Here is an 18932-nt window from a genome sequence, read left to right on the forward strand (position 1 = left end):
TGACAACCGTTTTTACAGAGTCATTTTACTTAAGTGCCTCTGAACCCCCAGGTAGATCTTCCGGGAAGTTCAGGAACATAGCTATGGGTAATGTTAGTGTCGTGGGCTTTGTTATGTGCTGCAACGTATGTGCTGCACTACAGTAACTGCGTCAGGCTTCCTACTATCATTCGCCTAGTAACACACAGGAAAACAAAGACTGTCTGCTCAGTGTTGCTAAATAAATGACCCCTCACTGCTGAGTTACTGACAGTGTCACTGACTGATGCCCCTCAGGCATTAGGGTGAAGCTCAGCAGAAGTTTAGGGAAGCAGTTTGGGACAACCTTTCTCATATTAAACCACCTGTACGGCTGCTGTGCGGCCATAGCTCGAGCCATTTGTTTGTACAGACTGGCCGGCTCACAAGGACCGAGCAGGGATGTCCAGGACCCCGGTGCCAGCACCCTCACTGCCACTCTGCCTCTGCTGTCCCATCCTCCTGTTCCTGGAGGGAACCCAGCCTGGCTCTGCCCTCAGAGCAGGGGCAAATCTTCTTCGAACCCCATCTCTCCCCAGATGCTCTTCCTGCCTGTCGTGCCTAGAGAGGCCCCAGCACCAAGTTTTAAGCTGCACCAGTGTCCGTGCAAGCAGACGTGTGCTTAACAGTGGGCTTTTACAGGTGGGCAGTGGGGACGACTGGGGTTAGACGCTGGCACACCTCCAGTGAGCATTCATCCCAATGCACAGCCAGCTCCCACCGGCTCCAGGGCTGCCTCCCAACCCCACAGTCTCACCTCTGGACCATCCATTTCAAAGGGATTTAGCTGAGGGCTTGCACAGCTATTACCACCCATGGAGCAAACGTGTCCTGCCAGGAAAATACCTCCCATCTGGAGTTGGACATATGTCTGAGATGTACAGAGGGAAAAAAGAAACAACAGTGCAAGCCAACACATGCCGTAGATGTTGTTCATTGTCACTTTTATGTAACAGACGTAGTTAACATTGCTGAAAGCAAGAACTCATCTCTTTTTTTTTTTTCCTTTTTTACATTCAGACAATCCATTATAATATTAACTAACTGCAGTAGACACCATGGAGAGTTTCTGAGCCTGCTGTCTCAGCTAGTCTCACCTGGGGAGACCTGTTTGCAGCACAAAGACTGACCGTTCGAGCCAGAGCCTGCGCCCCAGCTCTGCTGCTCTCTTCTGTGCACTGCAGCCTGGGCCCTGGTTCCCGCACACCCTGCATGCCCCGAGTCAGGCCCAGGTCCCCCACCACTGTAGCACATGACAGCATTGACCCAGTTCTCCTCTAGTTCAATCCCAGCAGTCACTCCAGGAAGCCTTTGGTGCAATCTTATTGCTTCAGTGTGCATACCGGGCTCAGAGACTTCTCCCAGTGGACCTCGTGACTACAATTCCGTCGCTTGGAAGGGACCAGAACTTGCGTTAGGATCTTAATACCAAGAGAGTAAAGTCTACAAAGGAAAGAAGTTCAGGCACTTGGAAAGGAGCATGAACCTTCCCTAAAAGCAAACCCATAGCAGCAGCTTATAATCCTCCGTGGCCCATCTATTCTCATGCTTTTCATTATGCTTGATCCTCTGTTACATTATGGTCACTGCTTCACTGGCAGTCGCGATGAGCTCACAGTGACCGAGCAATGCTGGTGTTTCATCTCTAAATAAATAATGGGGTTCTATCCTGAGAAAGTTGCTAGAAAGTAACCTGGTATCACAACAAGGAACATGCAAATCTTAAAAGTCAAGCAAACAGAGAGCAGGCTTTTACAATGATTCCAACATAACCGCCCAAAAAGGAAGAAAAATCCTTGCAGTTTGATTTTGTCACCTGAAAGTATCTCATAAAAAGGCAAAACGAGCACAAACAAGGCTATAGAAACAACACAACCTCCTGCTTGCACACTATCTTGGCTGAAGCACATCCAGCCAGCAAAACCGTAAGTGGTGCAAAGTGAGGGTCGGATCAGTGGGGCACCTTCCAGTTAAAGCTGCAATACCCACTTCCCCTTTGGGTTATCATTAATTGTTACGGTACGGGTAGCCCCAGGCCTCGGCTGAAGCTGGAGCCTGTGGGTCTAAGCATTGTACAAAAGGAAGGGAAGGCAGACGCAGAGGGTGGGGAAGGAGGAGCAGCGAGGGGAGGTGACCTGGTGATGGTCACACCATGGGAGGGATGGCAGCAGGAACTACTGAGTCTCCCGACCTGGGGGCCAGGAGTGCCCGAGCCCCTTGTGTGGTCAATGATGTGCCGTGTCTTGTGCTGCAGCAGGGATAAAGGAGAGAGGAAAGGCTTCCTAGGAGGAAAGAGGAGGTAAATAGTCTGGCTGAAACAAAAGGAAAAAAATGCACATCAGCCAAGCCAGAGTTTCTAAGATTCTCCTAAAAAATATTGTGACCTGAGAAATCCTTATGAGATTGGACAGCATTTCCATAATGCACGGATAGCAAAGCAAGTGAGGTGCATCCCAACCGATTCAGGTGGGATCCACCTTCTTCCTCTGCACAGGCAAGAGTAAGGGGGAGTTTGCTCAGCCTGTTTTCCTTAGCACCTCAGGCGATCAGTGCTGTGTGCTGGTGGCACAACTGCACTAGCAGTTGGTTTCTCAAGGCATGAGATCACTCAGTAGGAGGAAGCAGCAAGCGTGGGACAAAAAGGTGAAAACATGAGGCTACAGCATCAGCCGCCCACTCTTTCCTTGATTCCACCTGAGTGATGACCCTGCTCAATGTAATGCTTTGCCAGCTAGTAAGGTCATCGTCCCACCGGGCTCTTCCAGTGGGCCATGGAGACACACATGTAGCATATTCCTCCTGTCCTTTCCCTGGCTCTTCCTGCAGCGCAGTTATACCAAGTATTTCAGAGTAAAATGCCAGGTTAGCACCTGCGGCTTGGAGGTGTGAGCCGCAGCAGCCAGAAGGCACCCGATGCATGGGTCCTGGTCTGCCAGCTGCAAGGTTTTTGTGAAATGAGACTTTTGCCCAACGTTCTTCCTGCGGCGCCTGAAGGAGGTCTATGCTCAGTCCCTCCTTTCCGGGTGTGTGGTGATGTCTATGCCTCCTCGCTGCCTCGCAGGTCTTCCAGCTCAGTCATGGCTTTGGCTGGGAGCTTCTTGCGGCGGAACACAGCTGCAATCTCCTCAAAGGACTTTCCTTTCGTCTCCGGTACTTTGAAGCACGCAAACAGAAAGAAGACTAGAAGCAGAGCCGCGAAGATCACAAATACATACGGTCCACACAGATCCTGCAGGGTGGAAGTGAGAACAGGGGACACCACCATCAGCACCTGCAGGGATGGCTTCCCCTTCCTACCCTGGGTGGCTGGGATGCCCTGCAGGGCTTGGAGATGGAGATCTGGGAGGCACATGCACGTCCCACTAGCCTGCTTCGGGAGCCCAGCAGTGGGGTCGTGCCGGTCATTTATTTGTACGGTTTTAGAGGGATTTCTTACCGCTATGTACTGGAAACACATTCCCACAATGAAGTTGCAGGCCCAGTTGCAGAAGCTGGCGATGGCGATGGCGGCGGGGCGCGGGCCTTGACTGAACAGTTCGGCTACGATAAACCAGGGAATGGGCCCAGGCCCAACTTCAAAGAAGATGACGAAGAGGAAGATCGCGACCATGCTGACATAGCTCATCCAGGCAAACTGGCTCTGCAAGAGGGTGCGCTCGGTGTTACAGTCCCAACATGACTCTCATTAATTATCACTAATTATTTTAATTAGGCTTATTTTTCAGAAATTTCTTTCTATTCAGACAAGTGGGGACTGGACATGCATAATTAAAGCTCTCAACTCTTGTGCCAGGTGCTGGCTGGGCACGTGGAGCCAGCGTTGCCACTTGCAGAGGGATGTTGGAGCTCAAAGCTATCAGCCCAGCTGTACCTTCGAGCCCTCTCCTTGCCTGCAACACGGCCAGGAAGAGTCAAAATGGTGTTGTCTTTAATAACCAGGGTGTTCAGTAAAGCAGGCCACCCCTTATTTGCTTTTACATCTTGACAGGAGCTTGCACCAGTGATTTGGACTGACTTGATGGGGGCTGGCTCCATCCTCTGCCTGTTCTGCCCCATGTCTCACAGCCTGACCCCTCTCCTGGGTGTTGGGAGGAATAATTTGTCCCTTTTTCTATGACAAGATACTAGTCTGGCATCTCTGCACCTAGCCAGGGAGACGCAGGTTGAGGGTTTAGGGCACACAGTGCTTCCACATGGAGATAAGCCCTGGGCTTTCTTAGCAGGCATGGGATTATGCCATGGGAATAGCGCATTTGCTGTGTAAGGAGCTGAGGTTGTCAGCGGGCTCAGGGAGGGGACAGGGGACACATGTCCTTTCTAGCAGCATTGGGGTATCTCGGGGGCCAAAGAGCGCAACATCCTCAGGCACTGTTGTAACCAGAGATGGCTCCAGCTATGGCCACTTTGAACTGGCCCTTCTAAGGACAAATGTTTTCTGAACTTCTTTGAGATGAAAATGCAAAACATTCACTTTAAAGGGTGGTTTGTCTTCTCTTGTTTGCAAACCACGGAGAAAAAAATGGAGAAAAATCCTTACCAGGAGCGCAAGTCCAACTGTCATGGCCACGGCGCTTATTAACATGCCCATCAAACCAGCCAGGAACAGGGACCGCCTGCCCGCCTTCTCCACCAGAAAGACCTGTAGAAACACATGCAGCAACTCGGTCTCCAGTACCGCCGCACTCAGGAGGTTTGATTAGGTCCATTAGCAATGAGCAGCGTGTTACCACTACCACACCGCATTCCTGCTCTTTTAGCTCTCAAGGTAGAGATTTATGTGCAGGTTTCCAAGTGCCAGAATCTCTGCTGGTGGCTGTTAAGGAGCCGGACTGAACAGTTGCCCTGCCAAGGCTCGACCTTTCCTGCCATTACAGCAAATTATTTATGCTTCCAGGAGACCACCTCTTTTGCTGGAAGCAGTTCACCCTGCTAACTCTTGAAGTTGCAGAGGGCGAGCCTCTGCGCTGCCTTCTCACCTTGCCAAGGTCTACGCGGCTGTCAGTGCTTCTGCCTTTTGATCAGGGTCTGTCATTTATTGACAGACGCAGGTAATTTTTAAGTGCTCATGGCCAAAGAGCTCATGCAAAGAGCAAATGCCCCAGGCTGCAAGTACCACAGCCCTGAGGCAGAGATTGAACTGCAAGAGACCCTCCAAGCTGGAGAAAGACCTCTTCCAGCCGCACACCTCCGTGCCTCGTTTCACGATAAAGATCACAGTTTCTCCTCTGTATGAGATCTGTGATGGACTTCCTCTAAAGCAGGTGCACCCCAAGACCTCCTCTCTCATGCACGCTGGACTAAGATCTCTTAGAGCTGTGTATTTGTACCTTGCTACTCCTGCTTTGTGGTGGGTAAAAAGTCCTTTGCTCCCTAAGTCTCTGTAGAGATGTGAAGGAAATGGGCTTGGCATTTCCTGATCTTCTTATATTAGTGGCCACTTTAAAAAAATAATTGCCTGCTGATTAGAACTGTGTTAATACTCTCAGGAGAGAGACAAACGGAGAGAAAGGCTGTGAAAACACAACCATCCTTTTATTGCTACCAAGCACTGCATAGATATGATGAGGATAGGTGCTAGATTACTGTTATTACTGTGGAATAGCCTTTGGATATCACTCGTGCAGGTGCTATGTACATACAGAAAACAATTTGAAAGATAACAGGTAAGAGGGAGATTGTGAGCTGCTGGCTTCCCCATCGCAACCCCAGTCCCCTGCCTGCTCCCCCAGGGGAACAGGACCTGCAGAATTTCAGTCTCGAAGGCAACTTTTATTTTTGGGGAAATGCTGAGCTACCAGAGCTTCCCTGGACACGGCGATGCAGTTTTCACTCATGAGGCATTTAGCAGTGCTGTTCGATAGCAATGGGTTGTATTTCAAGGCTTGATTTTTGAAATGAGACTTGCCCAGGAAATTATTTTTCCCGTGAGTAAGGTATGCAGGGTCAGCCCCAGCTCTAGGATAAAATCATGCTTCAAAACCACATTGTAGCTTACTTGTTTTTGTAGTCTGGGGGGACAGAAATATTTACTTACGGAGATAACTGTGAAGACTGTGTTCACCACTCCAACGCCAATGGTTGCGTAAACTGGTTGGTCGACTCCAGCTCTCTCGAAAATGTTTGTAGAGTAGTAAAAGATCTATCAAAATACATTAGGATGAAGGATTAGGCAACAGGGCTGGTGGAACTTTTTGTTCTCTTGAGAAAGGAGTTGCTCTTGCTTGGCTGAGATGTGAAGTAATTTAATTATGATTAGTTTTTCAACTTTTTAATGGCTTGTTATAATAATTAAAGCTGAAACTTTCAAAGGAGCCTGAGGGAGTTAAAAATCCTGTTGAAATTCCCCTCCTGTGCTACTGCATTTGCACATTTAAAACTGTTTTCTTCCATGTAGTCTCATGTTTAATCTTGAAAGCCAGATCACCAGCATTGAGTGCTGGAGACAAATAACCTTAATATGACTGAGTTTTAAATGAATTTTAAAATATTCTCTCTACGTTGGAATGACTCAAATTTCTCCCTTCTCTCAAAGAATAAGGTGATTCCTATCTCGTGGAAGTTAAGGGCAGGAGGTAAACGGGTGGCTGACCCCATGGCTTGGGGATGGGGCTGGGGCAGCCCGGCTCAATGGGGCCGCTCGTCCCCGGCTCAGCCCCGCAGGGCTGGGCATCCCTGCGTGCTGCTCTGCCTTGTGATGTGGAAATGCTCTTAGAGTTGTGAAAGCCAGTGGGTCAGAGGCCTCAACCTTTGTAAAGTGGCCACCAGACTTTCAAAAATTTGAGTCTTAGCCAATTTTGAGAAGGAGGCTCCATGCTTCTAGATATAAAAATGGTAATTTCTGGTATCCCAGGAGGTGCTGCAAAAACTGCTTAGCTAAAAATAGCTTAAAGATGGTGATTATGTGGTTCCTGGTGTGAGCAGATAGTCATTAAAGAGAGCAAACTGCTGACGAACTCAGGTATGAGGAGGGTCACGGGAGACCTCAGTGTGGACTTGCGGTGCCAGCTGGTTTTGTGCTGAACTCCCTGGCACCCTTCTCCCCTCCTGCCTTCCCGCAGCCCGGCTCGGCGGTGAGGTCCACCTTCAACGCTGATGGTGGTGGCCAAAGAGCCTACTGCAGTCACGGGAGAGCCTTCTCTTCACCCTTACATGGCTTGGACAGAGCCAGCATTGCCTTTTCATGCACAGCATGGATTTCTTTAAAGGTAAATGTTTTTGGGAGACTCACCGCGTTGATTCCTGAGAACTGCTGAGATATCTGCACCATCAGTGCCACGATGACAGCCTGCCTATACTTCGAAGAGGTGAAAAGCTGCCTTATGGAGACTTTCTTTTCACTAGCAGCTTCTTGCTTTTCCTTTTCCATCTCAGCAATCTCTTTCATCGGGTCACAGTTTCCTCTGAGCCTTTTCAAACCTTAAGAAAAAAAAAAGGTCGATGTTTTATTTTCAGTGGTAGATAAGGAGTAGAGTAAGGACAAGAATCTCTCTAGCCAAAACTCAGGGTAAGCCAACCACATGGACAGTAGCCACCTCTTGCTCTGAGGACTCTTATGGCATATCAAGGATCAAAGGTTTGCTCGGCAAGGGGCAGCAGCACATTAGTTCTGTGAAAGCTCTGAGACACCATGCTCAAGCCTCATCCCTCAGTAACGCTTATTAGTCCCATGCAAACACACCTCAACAGTTTCTGGTCCAGAGCTAATTTATACTTCAGCAGCTCAGAGCACGGGCATGCAACTCTGCCGCCAAGCACGTGGACATACTCTGTTTTACTCAAACCTGGGTTCTCACCTCAGTTTCAGCTGTGTCCTACCATGAACTGCTCTTACTCCTTGTAGAGATGGCTGGAACCAGCTAAGGAGGGCCACACTGGAAGACGTATAAGTGGTTGCAGTAACCACTATGGCTTTGCTGCGTAGCTGCAAATAGCACCAAGGATGGAGAGATCAGCTGTCCCCCAGAAGATGTCATTTTTACACCTGGTTGAAATCCCTTCCAACTGAATGGGGTTTTTGAGGGGTGGCATCTGCTAGATGCGGTCTCTCTGATGGAAAGGAGCAACATGCTAAGGCTCACACCACCCGCAGCGACAGAGAAGCAAGCGTGCCTTAGGCAGGGACTATATGCAGGTGTCCGAAATCCCTCCTGCAAATGTGCTGCATGGAGTGGAGCAACTATACCCAGTTACATGTGTGAGCCCTCAGCTGGGCTTTTCCTTCTGTGTTTAATACTATGTATAGTATAAAAACAACTCCAGACAAGCCCAGAAGGTGTGTCTTACTTTTTTTAGCTTCCTCCACCTTCCCCAGTTTGATGTAAAGGTATCGGGGGCTCTCGGGGCACAGTAAGAGCAGGAAGAACTGCAGGAGGGCAGCCACACCAGACAGACCGAGGAGCAGGGGCCACATCTCGTCATTGCCCAGGAGAAAGTCGAGTCCGAGGACCTGGAATAATTGAGGCAATTTTGAATGGTTTATTTTGCACCCTAGAAAAAGAAAGCAATTGACCACTATGGCATTTCAAAGCAACAAACTGGAGAAAAACTAGAAGCAAATACCAGTTCTCAGTCCTAACCATTTGATTTCTTTAGTTATGATGTGCATTTACAAAGAGGGAATGAACAGATGGTGTAAAACGTCATGAGCAAGACTTTGGCTTACAGGTGGTGCGAGACGAGTGTCTGCAAGCCTGTCCCCCACCCCGGGGTGACTCGGTCCTCTTTGGGATGTCCCACCAGCAGGAGACCTCTGCCTGGCCAGAACCACTGCATAAACAGCTCAGCAAATGCAGGCGTGCCGATGAAATGTTTTCTCCTCAGACCTTGCTCTCCTGGGTTTTTAGGGTATGGGGTTTTATGGGCATATGTGTCCCAAGCAACTCCACAAAGGTGCAGAGCTTGGATGGAGGTCCACAAAGCGTGGGATGCCCCAGCTGCCCGGCCGCTAACCAGCAGTCTGAACACCGGGGCCGCTGCGCAGCACGAGGCTCAGCAAATAGGCTGACTTGAGCTTTGCTTCAGTGCGTGATTATGGCATTGAAAAAGGTGCTCCAGAGGGGTTCTGAGTACTTGCAACCTTTTTCCTTCCACAATTTGCAAAGCATTTTTTGTATTCCCACAGCCAGTGCAGCTCTACCTTGTGAGCTTTTTTCCCCATGGTCTGCCCATAGTCTTTGGCTAAGTCAGATTAGATGAACTTTGTGGTTACGTTAAGTTTTTCTGGATGTGTTGGTTCTCGGTACACTTATGTGCCAGCCTGTCACATAGCTGGGACTCCTGCCATGGTGGGAAGTGCTGATGGGAACGCTCGATTCCCTGCTTCTCTGATGAAGCCGTTTTTGAGCACCTGAATATCAGAGATCTCATGTTCAGGATCCAGCCTGACTCTGATGAGATGTGTACAAAAACTTTGCAGGGGAGGGGAGAAATAGTTTGCAGAAGTACTTTTTAGTTCATGAGCAGTCATCTTTGTTCAGGACACCTCTGAGTCAAGGTGGGAGTTTAACCCCATTAGAGCAGATTGCTTCCCACTCTCCCTCAGTTTTGGGGTGGAATGATGAGTGATACCCCAGCATATCACTGGGCTATCCCTAATCTCTGAAATACCCTCTCTGGACTCGTGCGCTTTCCTTCTTACCTGGCTGATGAGGATACCCGTGACGATAGCAAGCTGGTGCAATGTCCCCAGCGCTCCTCGAAGGGCCGTGGGAGAGACCTCGCTGACGTACATGGGCACGAGTCCAGAGGAGAGCCCTGCACCAAGCACACGCAGGCGTCACCTCTTCTAGACCAGAGCTCAGCAAACAGCAGAAACCACTTCCCAAACGGGAAAGGAGGATGGAGCCCGTGTACTGCATCAACCACATCCCACCAAGTTCCTCGTGCCTGGCTGGGAACCACCCGCACCCTGCAAAGGTGCTCCGATATCCCCGGATTCAGAGCCCCGAGCCAGGAAGCCTTTACACTTGAACGCTTACATATGAGCACGGAGCAGAGATGGTCCACTGGGAGAAGTTATCACAGAGCAAAGAGCTTTCTTAAAACTTGCCTTGAACCTTCAGAGCGGAGTATTGTATTTGCATACCAGTCACAGTGATAATGAGCTGCTATTTCGAAGCTAATTCTAACGTAATTCCATATTATTTGCATACTATCTTATCCACTCTGTGCACAGTGCTCCTGTACTATCTGCTAGATAGTACTGTTGTCTAGGGAACCTGTTTAACAGCACGGCTAATAACGTACTGTTACAACAGCTACCACCAAGATCAAGCCTTGAGATATAGAGGAGGGACTCACTCCTTTCTAGGATGCATAAAATAAACTGATTTCATGATAGAGCCAACCCAGATACTTCTGGGAAAGGTCCTGGATTGAGAAGGACAGACATAGGAGGAAGAGGGAAACTCCCACCTGTGAAACCCCTTCTTGAACTAAAAAAAAAAAAAAAAGATAAAAAAGCATAGGAAACTCTTAACTGCAGCCCTGGAGCACCCAGCACCCACCAAGGGGCCGGTTTGCAGTGCTTGACCCTGCCTGGACCTACCGCAGTACAGCCCCGTGACTGCTCTCCCAGCGATGATGAGAATATGGGACGGCCCGAATTTTGCCAGCCCCATCAGGAGGTTCCCAGCAACGGAGAGGACGTTCACGACCAGCATGGCTTTCACCCTGCAAGGCAGCACCAGCAAAGCTCGTTCTGGCACATCTCTCAGCCAAAGCAGCCGTTGCGACATACAACCAGAGCCATTAAGTGACTTAATCAGCACTACAGGGAAAAAAATAATGATCGTAGGCACTGAGAAATATCGGGCAGGGGTGCAATCGGTGTAGCTAGAAGTATATTATACATCTGGTGCGAATGCCGTTCAGATGCCCTCCTCTCCCTTTTGCCATGGAAAGAAAGGGCGGAATTCGGAAGTTAATCAAGGCTGCTCATCAGCTGCTTGTCTGAAATGCTAAAGTTGCAATAAAACGTCTGATTTATAATTGAGGATTTTAATAAGCCAGACTTCTGTGATGGTTGGAACAGTATTTTGGAGGTTTCAGGGGGTTTTTTTTCCCATTAAATTGGGGAAAATAATACAAATTGTATTTCTATGGGGAAGAAACGGTTTTAGGGGAAAAATCAAACAAAAAGGCTTGGGCTGTGGCACGCCAGTCACAGCACACAAGGTCCTCTCACCTCCCCAGTCGGTCGCCGATCCACCCCACGGTGAAGGAGGAGACCATGCCGCCGACGGCAAACACGGAGACGGAGAGGGACCAGTACATGGTGAGGATGTGCGGGGAGGTGGCGAGGTCCTCCCCGGTGTTGGCTGGGGGTGCGAGCGTGCCCTCGGTGCCACCCCAGGGCTCCGTGCCGGGGACAGGGCTGGTGCCATCCTCTCCGGAGGCGTTGGTGGCATGTCTGTCCAGGGGGACAACGCCCAACACACGCCCGTAGTGGGCTTCTATCACCTGGGATAGGCAAAGAGGAAAAACACCATCGGCTCGAATCTATAACTACCCCCAACCCCTGTTTCGTTTTACTTTTTCTGCCCCAGGAAAAGCTTTTCATCACAGGTTCTGCAGGGGTGAAATCTTGGGGTCCCCCACAGCTCCCCAGCGCCCAGATCCCCAGCAGGGAGGGACCGCGGGGGCAGGCGCTGAGCATCCCCCCTCGTCCCATGCCACCTCCTAGGGAGGGGGTGAGCGCGGTGTCCGGATTCGGCACCCGCAGAGAGGTGCCATCCCTCAGTCTGGCACAGGGACCGCGTTGCAGTGGGGACGGCACCGTGACGTGCAGAGCCCCGCTGCTTTTGCTGGGGGGTGGCAGCGGGGGTCCTCGCTGTTTTCTCACCCTGCTGCCTTATCGCGGGGGCTTTGTGCTGTGGGAGATAGCGCCTGGGGAAGGGACAGAGCCTCCCGAGGGCTTCTGCAAGGGACAAACCAGCCCTGGCTGCCCTGAAGCCCTCGACCCTTGGCCGTGCATGGCTTGGGGGGCTCGGCTTACCTTCTGGGGCGCGTTAATGACACCCAGGCTGTAGCCGTACTGGAAGAAGCCCAACACTGCGGTGAAGACGGAGAGGACCAGCGTTCCCGTGAGGTGCTGGGGGAGGAAGCAGAGAACAGCCTCACCCCGCTGTCCTAGCCCTGCCCAAACCTGGGGGGCTGCACCCTATCCCTGTCCCAAGGGACCCCGCTGCCCAGCTGGCCGGGACAGCGGCACCCAGGGATGCTGCTGCGGAGCACAGGCGCTTTGGCTGGCTCCTAAGGAGAGGGGAAAGCCCCTGGGGGTGGGCAGGATCAGGCCCCCAGGGCAGAATGGCGTTGCCCCACAAAGAGCAACCCGTGCCGGGGCTCTCCCTGCTGCGCTGCCCGTCCTCGCCCCGGTGCTCGCGGGGAGCGGAGCTCTGCCTGGTACAGCAGCGCAGGCAGCAGCGACGTGCCCTGCCCCGTCCCCAGCGCACGGGCAGCACCACTGCTGAAGCAGAGCAGCTAGGAAAAAAATGACCAAAGCGGTGTTTTTCAGCAGTGCTGGTTCAAGTATTATTTCCTTCCATCACGGTTAAAATTATCCGATGAGCTGACGGAGCTCTTAAAAATAAAAAATAATCCCTTGACCCCTTTGCCCCTGCGCTCAGTATGCAGACATCAAAGAGCAATTAATTAGGGGAGGGGATTTTTTTTTTTTGGTTGGTTTTGGTCTTGGCAAGCAATAAGTGCTATTGCTCAGTGCTGGGCTCCCGCAGAAATTCTAGTGCAAAAATACCACCGAGCCATGGTTACCTTCTCTGCTTGCATTTTGCTTTTCTTGTCCATCTCACAGCTCTTCCGCTGTCCTCCCAGGAGCGGTCGCTGTCCTGGGCTGCGGAGCGAGGAGAGAGCTTGGGCAGGGAAGGAGGGACAGCGGGGCTGGGATGGAGGCAAGAGGGATCAGCAAAACTGGCTGCTGCTCCGAGAGATGGGACTATATCAACTCTGGAGTTAATGAGAAACCCAAGCCTTCCATGCGTTATTTGGCCACCACTCGGCTCAGAGCAGCCACTACCAATCCCTGTACCTGGGAGGACAAACGAAACGACGGGAGACCCGCAAAGACATAGAGTGGACCTGGGAAATTCAAATGACCCAGCTGGAATTGGGGCTGTCCCTCAGCTGAACAGTCCGTGATGTGACATGCCAGGGACTTGGGAACATGCTGCAGCCTATTCCGAGATGTTCAACACCTTTCTTGGCTTCTGTGCTGGGTTTATGTGCTACATTACAAACCTCTTGCTGAATTAGCAAGAAGAAACCTTTCCAGCATATGTAGCAAAGAAGCTAGAAAATGACTAAGAGTGTTTTATTTAGATAGCACTTGGCACCTGCTTTAAAATATGTTTATGTGTGTATATAACGTACACAGCCAAAGACATATAAATACAGATGTATACAGGTCTCTCTATATGTACGTACGTACACACCTGCACGCACACAGCCCCCTCAGCACCTAGCCGTAATGGTAATAAACTCGTAGCTGTAGTGCTAGTACACACCCGTACGTATGCATCCTGAGCGTTCAGAGGCAGCTGTATGTGTATATGGAGATGTAACACAGCAAAATTACCCAGAATATTACAATAACATACGTTTTTGTTAAAAAGCCCACACCGGCGTGAACGCTGAGCCTTTCAGCACCACCAGCTGATTGCTGCGCTGTCAACTATTGCCGATGCTATCAAATACTGCTGATGCTGCCAAACGTCGCAGCCCTTTGGCTTGGCTCACTTGGTAGTCATGAACTTTACACATCTGCGAAAGCTGGTCTGAGCTGGTCTCGCTCGGGCTTTGCTGTCCTTGACATCGCCAGTGAGAGAAACTGCAGGGCCAGGGTGGATGGCGGCATCCGTAGCAGACGTGCCAAAGTCTGAATCAGCCGAGAAAGTGATTAATGCTGATTAATGCCATTACCTTCCAGATAAGCCCCTGATGGGTCCAGCAGCCAAGTTAGGGCGACTCATTGGATGATGCTCTCGGTCAGCCAGGCTTCACGTGGGCACAAAATGTACTTTCTACAGAGGAAGAGGGGGGGAAAAAAAAAAAATGAACGTAAGACCGCTAATCTTTGCACTGGTCTCTCCAGTAAAGTAAAACTTTAACAGGAGGAGAAAAGTTCATTCCATTAATGCAGGCAGATTCCAGCCACAGCACGTGCATTCCCCTCTCGGGCTGGCGTAGCTGCAAGAGGGAGGGCCCCGAGGCTGTGGTTTTTGAAGTTTTCCCCAATATTTGTCCTTCCAGCTGAGATCTTTGCCCATCGTGTTTGTTTGCTCGCCGTGTGTGGATACCCAGGCATTTACGAGCACTGTTTCTTTGCGTTGTGGTTAAATGCCTCCACGCCGGGGGCTGGCAGGATTAGACAATTAACAGGCTGCTCAAGTTGGAATCAGAAAAAAAATGAGAGCCCTGACCCGATATCCCAAGCTGAAACCCTCGGGCACTGTGAAACTTCTGGCCAGGACCAACGTCCCCCTGCGGGATCCCCCTCCTGTCGCGGGAGCCCGGCCGAGGGAGGAGGACGCTTTCCCCCTCCTCGTCCCAGCCTGCGGAAGGCAGCGTGAGGGGGCAGAGGCCATCGAAAGGAGAGAGCAGGGTGGCCTTTCCGTGCCTTGTAGCCTCTCGTGTCCTCCCCGCTGCCGCTTACAGAGCGGGACCCTCCCTTAATCCGGCTTCCCAGGGAGCGGATGCGGGGCGGCTGGGGCAGCGGTGGGGAGGCACGGGTGAGCATCAGTCACCTCCCCAGGAGCGGCCCGGCGACTTCCGTGGAAACCTCGGATGCCAGAGGCTGGAAGCCCCATGGCCACCAGCCTTCCTCGGCCAGGTCTGCTGGCTAAAGGCATGAAGTTATCCCGGGGCTCTCCCATCCCTTCCCGGCCCCTCTTACTCTCCCTGCCGGGCTGGATGCTGCGAGTCGGTGCCCAGGGCTGCCTCGCCTCTTGTCTCTGTATTTATGTGTGTGTATAACATACACAGCCAAACGCATATATATACAGATGTATACAGGTCTCTCTATATGTACGTACGTACACACCTGCACGCACACAGCCCCCTCAGCACCTAGCCGTAACGGTAATAAACTCGTAGCTGTAGTGCTAGTACACACCCGTACGTATGCATCCTGAGCGTTCAGAGGAGGCAGCTGTATGTGTATATGGAGATACAACACAGCAAAATTACCCAGAATATTACAATAACATACGTTTTTGTTAAAAATCCCACATCGGCGTGAACGCTGATGCCAGCTGGGCTGTAATACACTCCTCCAGAGCCTTGCCCCGGGCAGTTTAAGCAGTATTTAGCTCTCGGTGACACTAACAGATTCAAGCCCTTCTGTTTTTTTGAATGGGGGTCTGGGTGTGGATGTGCCTGTTAGCAGAGGCCAGCTTGAGGCTCAGGGATGGGAAGGCTGGTGTGTAAATCTGCCTCCCGCTGCAGTCGCTTCCCAAAGGGGCTGTCAGAGCATCACACCTTGACTGTTCGCTTGGAAAACCGAAGCACAACGCTCCTACGTGCTAGAGCACCGCGTCCGACTGCACCAGGATGAATGATCAGCCCGTCTAATCTCTCGCACATTCGACGGCTGGTTGTGGGACCGTGGGCCATAGGGTGCAGATATCAACACGGCACAGCTCAGGAGCAATCCCGACCCGTCCCACGGCTGGCGAGCCATGCCAGGCAGCAGTTAAGTGATTTGACCAAGGGCACAGAGATCAAAAAGGCAAAGGGGAGATGGCAGCTGGCCCACGGGCATCTTCCCTGCGGGACCAGCCCTGCCACCCTCATCTTCGCTGCTAGGACCCCAGCTTTGCCAGCCTGGAGCTTGTTTGTACTTTCTCTTGTCCGTGTTCAGATGATCTTTGAGTATGTCTGAGGGTAACAAGAGCACGTGTGCTTCATGCGGCTTGTACGCACAGGGCTTTCCTTGCCAGGGCGAACAGAGCAGCTCAGCCAGACAGATTCATCCCACAGGTATTCAGGGAACGTGGTGTGATGCAGAGGCGAAGCGTGCAGATGACAAACGTGGGTCTCCACGCGCGTGGCTGAGCACTGCCGTGGGTCCAGGTGACTCCCAGCCTGAGGGCATCGCTGCCGTTCCCAGGTAAAGCGCTGTAGAAATACCAATTTCACTGTCTTCAGGACAGCAGCACACGCCGCACCCCCGTGAGCGCTTTGGCCGGTGCCGTAGGGTTTTGTGGCTTTTCTCCAGGGCTCTCAGCAAGAAGCTGCTCCAAACTGCTCTCGTAGCTTCTCATTGCCCGAGCGTGCAAAATCGGTAAATGGCAGGAATCCGAAACAGCATCCAGCCCCTTAACCCTGGGTGACTGCACCTTGTAGCATGAATCCTAACGTGTTGTGATGGGCATCATTTACATTATTTGCAAACAACAGTGCCTGCATTATTGCTAAGTATGTTACTTATTAATGCAGTGCAAAAACTACGTATAATGCTCCTGTCATGCAGAATTGCCGTGCTTATTGCCTACTGTATGTCATGTCTACTGTAATTGGTGGTGTTGCTAAATCTAATACTATGTGATAAAAGCAATGGGTTAAAGTTTATGGTCAGGCTTTGCTTTTGAACAACTGAACATGCCGTCACATCAGTGGAAGTAATTTAAAGAATCCATGAGGACAGAGGCTTTCTCTGCAGCTGGGGTAATTTGCATACCTGTTTTATTGCCTTTGGGTCATCCAGAGGCAGCTTTGATGTTAAAAAAAAGGAAAAAAAAAAAGAAACATAGACCAAAACAAAAACAAAAAGGAAAAAAAAGGGAAGATCCAGACCATAAGGTTGTGGCTTTCTGGGTAAGAGCGGGCTGATGAGGCACATCAGAAGCTCGCACAAAAAGAACACAGCGTATATTCATTTTTTCTCTCTATACGCCCAGCAGCCGGGGCAGGCAGCAGTGCTGGGGCCACCCGCGGGACAGGGGCTTCAGGCTGACAAAACACATTTGAGAGGGAGAATTTGGTGCGTTTACAGCACAGTTGTAAAGATGTCGGTGTGTTGGCCTTGTACCCTTCCAGCAAAAACTAGTGGCCTTAAACCAGGGGAGTTTAATGGGGCCCTCCCCCCTCCCCCAGCTCTGGGTGGTGCAGCATCTCCCAGAAAAGAAAAATTGGGAAGCAAACCCAGCAAACCTCTTCTGCAGTAGGTCGCAACAGCGAAGACGGGAAGCGGCAGCTCTGCAGCGGCACGCGGGGCAGTGACCGGAGGCATCGACAGGCATCCTACGCCCTGAACCGCATCCTTATTGCGGAGAGCACCTCTGCGGGATCTCCTCAGAGGAGCCGTGTCCCCAGGCGAGGGGCTTCTCATCCTGGGCACAGGCACGGTACGGTACGGAGGTCCACACCACACCTTCAGGAACAAGCAGACTCAGTCCCCGCTGCTGCTCACTGCTGGCCTATGTGATGCTCATGTTGGCCCCAAATACATAGCATCACCGCACAAATTGTTGCGCCAGCAGCAAGGGACCTGCGTGGGCTCAGGCCAAGACAAGGAATTGCAGCACGGCAACGTCAACTGTACCAGCAACCAGCCCAGCTCTGGGGCTGGGGCCAGGGTCACCTCAAGCATCCCCTTTCTGTCCCAAAATACATAGTATGATCAACCCCCAAACCACCTCGCAACAAGAAAAATGCCATTTGAGAATAATTCTGAAACAGGCTTGAAAACACATTCAATTCCCACGAGTAGCTGCTACAGCCTTACCTCGGAGCATCCTTTACCTTGGGAATGGTACCCAGCATCTCCCCGGCGCCCGCAGCGTGCTGGGGGTAACCCTGCGGCCGAGCACGGCCTCACGCCAGCTCTCGGGGCTTTTCTTTCATTTACCACGCAGGGTTCGACTCGGCCCCGAAGTTCACGCGGTATTTCACGGCAACTCTGTAAAGAACCGCATCTGCAAGGGGCTCAGGTGACTCCTGCACGCACAGATGTTGTTTCTCTCTTTCCTCCTGCAGCACTGCTCAGCTGAACGAGTAACAGTTTTCTTTCCCAGGTAAGAACTCCCACAAACAGGGTGTTAAAAAGAGCCCCAGGTTTTATTTCTTTAAACACTAAAATTACGCAGTTTCTGATAGCATTGATCAACCACAGGCGTTACTTTACTGACAACAAAAGGCAAGCAAATCAAAGCTAGGAATATTTGGAGGAGAAAGCATGTCTTTATAATAATCATGGGTTGATTTTGTAGAAGACCCGAAGTTTTCAGGTGGTGATGGTCCATTGAGACATCCCTCAGCCACTGCTCGCTGCCGGGCAGCATGGCAGGGGACATGCCCTGTCCCCCCGCACTCATCCTGCCCAGAACCGCTGCTTTCCCGAGACCCTCCAGGCAAAGGGCATTGCGACTCGGAGCCCTGACAAGCCACTTTGCCTCCGTGGCCTGCTAACAGTTAACACCCCAGGTTTTATTTACAAAAATATAAAAGGCATGGCTTAACGTTGAAGTTTTGCGTTTTATTGGCACCAGAAACGCGTTTGCTCTATGGTATGTCCATGTACACACTCCATAGACAAGACTTTGTTAATATTGGTTTCTTATGCTTTAGGTTTCAAATGACTCTTAAGATTTTAAAAAATACATTCACGAACTACCTTATGTTTAAACACAACGATTCCCTTCTATTTTGTCACTGTACCCAAAAACCCACAACAAAAAGAAATAACCATCCAAAGCTGTGTATTTGTCACTTCAAGGAGGAGTTAAAAAAAAGAAAAAAGAAAAAGGAGTTATCAGTTTGCAACATAACTTAGTAAAAAGCTCCGGGTTTTATTTTATTTATATTTTCACCAATGAAGAGCTGGTGGCAATCAGTATCCGTGATGGGACTTGCACGGGGTTTTAATTCCGGGACTAAACCACAGTCTTACGGCCGTCCCT

The 18932-nt window shown here is 50.9% G+C and overlaps 1 protein-coding gene across 2 annotated transcripts; it reads right to left on the reverse strand.

Moving 5' to 3' along the window:
* Nucleotides 1-1031: 1031 nt before the first annotated feature.
* SLC2A2 (solute carrier family 2 member 2) lies at nt 1032-12822 on the reverse strand. 2 transcript variants are annotated; one of them, XM_075509047.1, is made up of 13 exons: nt 12790-12804; nt 12014-12109; nt 11446-11478; nt 11389-11403; nt 11204-11322; nt 10565-10689; nt 9656-9771; nt 8302-8464; nt 7247-7434; nt 6053-6157; nt 4556-4657; nt 3455-3658; nt 1032-3247 (listed from the first exon to the last, which is right to left on the reverse strand). In XM_075509047.1, the coding sequence occupies exons 1-13, from the start codon at nt 12802-12804 to the stop codon at nt 3056-3058; spliced, it is 1473 nt and encodes a 490-aa protein (XP_075365162.1). In that variant the 3' UTR covers nt 1032-3055. The 2 variants fall into 2 exon arrangements, with proteins under 2 accessions (XP_075365162.1, XP_075365161.1); XM_075509046.1 differs by having other exon boundaries at nt 11204-11478; nt 12790-12822.
* Nucleotides 12823-18932: the final 6110 nt, after the last annotated feature.

The sequence above is a fragment of the Mycteria americana genome, chromosome 7 (genome assembly GCF_035582795.1).
Source record: "Mycteria americana isolate JAX WOST 10 ecotype Jacksonville Zoo and Gardens chromosome 7, USCA_MyAme_1.0, whole genome shotgun sequence".
Classification (NCBI taxonomy): domain Eukaryota; kingdom Metazoa; phylum Chordata; class Aves; order Ciconiiformes; family Ciconiidae; genus Mycteria; species Mycteria americana.